This window comes from Gossypium arboreum, chromosome 4 (genome assembly GCF_025698485.1).
Source record: "Gossypium arboreum isolate Shixiya-1 chromosome 4, ASM2569848v2, whole genome shotgun sequence".
Classification (NCBI taxonomy): Eukaryota; Viridiplantae; Streptophyta; class Magnoliopsida; order Malvales; family Malvaceae; genus Gossypium; species Gossypium arboreum.
In genome coordinates this window covers 3,308,648-3,313,269 of record NC_069073.1, presented here as the reverse complement: position 1 = coordinate 3,313,269, position 4,622 = coordinate 3,308,648, and the positions used below count along the sequence as shown (strand labels likewise).

The window sequence follows — 4,622 nt, the reverse complement described above, 5'->3', positions numbered from 1 at the left end:
TAGGGACAATAATAATAATTCATTCAATTCAAGGATTTATAAAGAAAAGGAAAGAAAAATAATCCAATGATGGAAGTACATAAATGGAGATTGATTCAGTGGGCCCCTGCATACAATAAGAAACTCTGCCACGTGGCTCATCTTGATGTTGCCGGCCCATGCCTCCCTTTTAAAAATCCTCTCCTTCTCGCCCTCTTTTTCCCACATCCGAGGCCGAAAAAGCGTCTCTCTGCCACCATGCAGCAATGCATCGATGACCTTGACAACCTTAGCTTCACCACCACTTCCACCACCGTTCCCGAAACCAAGCGTAGCACCAGCTCGGGTTCCGAAGCCTCCAACCTAGTGCCACGCGACCCTTGTTGGCATGCCATCCGACGTGCCAGCACGCTGACCTTAGAGGACCTACGGTTCATTCACCGCCTAGGCAGCGGTGACATAGGGAGCGTTTACCTTGTGGAAGTGAAGGGGGGTAGCAGTGGTTGCGTTTTGGCTGCCAAGGTGATGGATAAAAAGGAGCTGGTGAGCAGGAAGAAAGAAAATAGGGCAAGGATTGAGAGGGAAATATTGGAATCATTGGACCATCCTTTTCTGCCAACCTTATATGCCACTTTAGACTGTCCCAGGTGGTCTTGTCTGCTGACTGAATTTTGCCCCGGCGGCGACCTTCATGTTCTCCGTCAACGACAACCCGACAGACGATTTCATGAGGCTGCTGTCCGGTATGCATTTATTTATATTTATGTCTAATCAATTATCATCATGAAGGAGGGTTTACCATTTGTTACACACTGTGCATTGCATGTGGGCTCCATCGTCGAGATATTGTGATTTCTTCTTAAATTATATTTAAAAAATGGTACGTAAAATTAATGCATTTAAATAATATTTAAAGCAAAGATAAAATTTTCAAATTTGATTTATTTATAATACATAAAATTATACTATTAAATAGTAATTTCTCGTTTAAATTCATGGCTAAATATAAATGATTTTAAAATACTTCACTTGAATTATGTTAAATGTTTGCACAAAATCTAGCTAGTTAAAATTAAGGGTGAGCGTTCGATCTAATCGAATAAATAAATTTTAAGTTAACAAGTCATATTTTAACATATTATCTCGATTTAAATTTTTATAATTGATTAGAGATAATGAAATTCGAGTCGAGTCAAATAGAACAAAATTGTTCGAATTAAACTAAAAAATAAACATGTCAAATTAAAATCTTATTACAAGTATAACTAATTTCAAGTAAGAGCACATAAATTTAAAACTATATATATTTGAAAAAAAATCAAAGCAAAATAATAAAAAATAATTTAGTATGATAAACTTGAATCATTAATTAACTTATTTAGGTCCCAAAATTAGTATTTTAGAAAAAATTAAAATTTTAACTTTATTTATATATATTTTTAGAATTTTTATAATTTTTAAAAATATAGATTTTAGAATTTTATAAATATTTTGAATTTTTTTATAATTTTTGTTGAGAGAGACTATTTTTTCATTTTAAAATTGATAGAAACCAATCTATTATTCAAATTGTAAAATTTAACTCGACTCAAACTTGAAATTCAAATTACTTATTCAAGTTGACTCAAATAACTTAAAATCCGAATTTTTTCGATTTTTAAATTGAATCGAGTTTTACTCATCCTAATTAAAATGATAATTTTCTTATTTAAATGATAACTTTTTCTTAGTAAAATGTTAGGGTTTTATGAAATTTTATTTTTGTCCTTATGTTCTTCTAATTACCTTTATAGAATTGCATTTCATTTTTCTTTTCAATTATATTATTTTTCTAATTATATTTTCAAGAAAGGAAAGAGAAGATTTTATAAAGGTACTCAGAATGCATTTTAGTGATTATATATTTTTTTTTTGTTATATTGCAAAAATCATTTGAAATTCGAGTTTGATATTTTTTAATATAATATTTATATTATTTTTAATCTAATTTGTTATTTATATTTGACAAAATTATATATTTTAGTGTTTAAAGGTAATAATATTAACATTTAAGTATTTAATTCGGGTTTTAGAGTTAATTTAATTGAAGTTATTTATTAATATTATTAGGTTTGAATTTTTCATGATTTTGTTAATAGAATAAGTTTAGTATTAATTGTGAATTTGTTTAATTTTGTGTTCGGGTTTACAGGAGATTGATAAAATTAATTACTAATATTATTAACTAATTATGAATTTTCAATCAAATCAACTCAAAATCTCGAATTAAATACTAAAAATTTAACATTGTGTTATTTTTGGCCCAATATGGTCACAAGTACCATATTAAAAAAGTATCAAACTCAAATACCAAATTATATATTAAGCCGATATTAAAATATTTCTTTTCAAATCTTGTAAAAAGATATTAGGTTAATTTTTTAATAAATTATAAATACAAATTGCAATTATAAACAATAGAATTAGAATTAGAATTAATATCATTTAAAGTATGACAAAATGTTTAGACTCCACAAGTTGAGTCATGGGGTTGATAAGTTTTCAGAACGGTATAATAAAATATTAAAAAATAAATATTGTGTAATAAATAATACAATGTCAATATACCAAATACTAACCTATATATAATTATTATTATTTTTGTTAGATTATTTTGTTTAATGACACTTGGCTAAATAGTTTTGAACATTGACCAAGAGCTTTAGAATATATGTTATTATTGGGGTTAAAATATGTCATAGGTGCTTTTATTTTTATAAATTTAGAATTTAATCTTGGTATTTTTATTTTTAGGAATACAATTCTTTTACTTTTCAGGATTTAAAATTCAAGTCCAATTATTAATATTGTTAAATTTATCAGTTTGACATATTGAAATAAAAAAATACTCACTTAATAATCATGTAACTAAAAAATGAAATTATAATGAACCTAAATTTAATAAAATAATTTTATCAAGATTAACAATTAGCCTACCAGATTCATATGCATATAACTTAAATAATATATGCTTGATTTGGTTATGGAGCATGGTAAATTAGATGCATTAATACAATTAGAAGTGTTCATAGGTCAAGTCGGATTGGTTTTGAGTCGGGACTATGTATGATATTAGTACACTATATGTTTGCCCAAGCTTGGCTAGGTGCAAAATATAGGCCTAAAATTTTACCCAAACCTCTCCATATTTATAAATGGTTAACTGAAACTCATTTTAAATCTGCCTGTATTATATTTTAAAATTAATAATTTTATATATTTTTATTTATATTTCCATCCCTAAATCATGGTTGAGCATTGAGTGTGTTGTTGACGCACCATTATTATTGCGCATGGCATTCCAATTTTTTACTAACCCTTTATTAATGTTAAGCAGGTTTTATGCATCCGAAGTTGTGGTTGCTCTAGAATACCTACATATGATGGGAATTATCTACCGTGATCTCAAGCCTGAGAACGTGCTAGTAAGATCAGACGGTCACATCATGTTGACCGATTTTGATCTTTCCTTAAGGAGTGATAATACATCAGCCGCATCGGCGGCTCACCTCGTTTCTGATCAAAACACATCATCATCGTCAACAAATTTATCAACTGCGACTCCTTTTGACAAATCCTCATGCATTTTACCAAGCTGCATAGTTCCCGTCGTCTCATGTTTCCATCCTAGACATAAACGCAAACGTAGGAAAAACTCCATGCATCGTGGTGCCTTCGAGATCGTAGCCGAGCCGGTCGATGTTCGATCAATGTCCTTCGTGGGAACCCACGAGTACTTGGCCCCAGAGATCGTATCAGGCGAGGGTCATGGCAACGCGGTGGATTGGTGGACGCTAGGGATATTCATATTCGAAATGTTCTATGGTGTAACACCATTTAAAGGGATTGACCATGAGTTAACACTAGCTAATATTGTGGCTCGGGCACTTGAGTTCCCTAAGGAACCATCGGTTCCAGCCTCGGCTAAGGACTTGATTACACAACTCTTGATGAAGGAGCCGAGTAGGCGAATGGGATCAACCATGGGTGCGACGGCAATTAAGCACCACCAATTCTTTGATGGAGTTAATTGGGCACTATTGAGATGTAAACCACCGCCTTACACTCCCCGACCGGAGGCGACGGATAATAGCACAGACAGTTCATTTGAGTATTACTAGAGACCAAGACCCAAACCTCTCAAACTCTAAATATTCAAAATTGCAAACTTTATTCATTGGGAAGCAAAGCATGTAGAAGATTCCACTTGTTTGCTTCCTTGTCTGGGCCATTAAGGATTTGCTGAAAATTCAATCATACTATTTGTTTCGATTACGTTAAAGTCCCATATCCACCACTCTACTTCTGTTTATTTTATTCTTTCAACAAAAAGTTTCGTTTATTTTATGCTCAAACATTTGTAATTATATACAAATTTATTTGTTAATTAATTTTTCCCTATCGGATGTACCTATTTTATTATAATATTAGGGTAGATGCCCATGGTTCACATTAGGTATCTCTATTTCACGGGTCACAGATTAAAACTCGTGATAAATGTGCACAAAACTACTCATGAAGGTCAATTGATTAAATGTCGATCATTCGATCTATTTGAACTAGCTCAATTTATGGAATATGTGGACAAACCCATCTATTTTGAA

The 4,622-nt window shown here is 31.1% G+C and overlaps 1 protein-coding gene across 1 annotated transcript; it reads left to right on the top strand.

The window, feature by feature from the left end:
- The first annotated feature begins 206 nt into the window (after positions 1-206).
- Positions 207-4,139, top strand: LOC108458869 (serine/threonine-protein kinase D6PKL2-like). Its single transcript, XM_017758268.2, has 2 exons — positions 207-722; positions 3,356-4,139. Exons 1-2 carry the CDS (start codon positions 238-240, stop codon positions 4,137-4,139), a joined length of 1,269 nt encoding a protein of 422 aa, XP_017613757.1. The 5' UTR covers positions 207-237.
- The last annotated feature ends 483 nt before the right edge of the window (positions 4,140-4,622 follow it).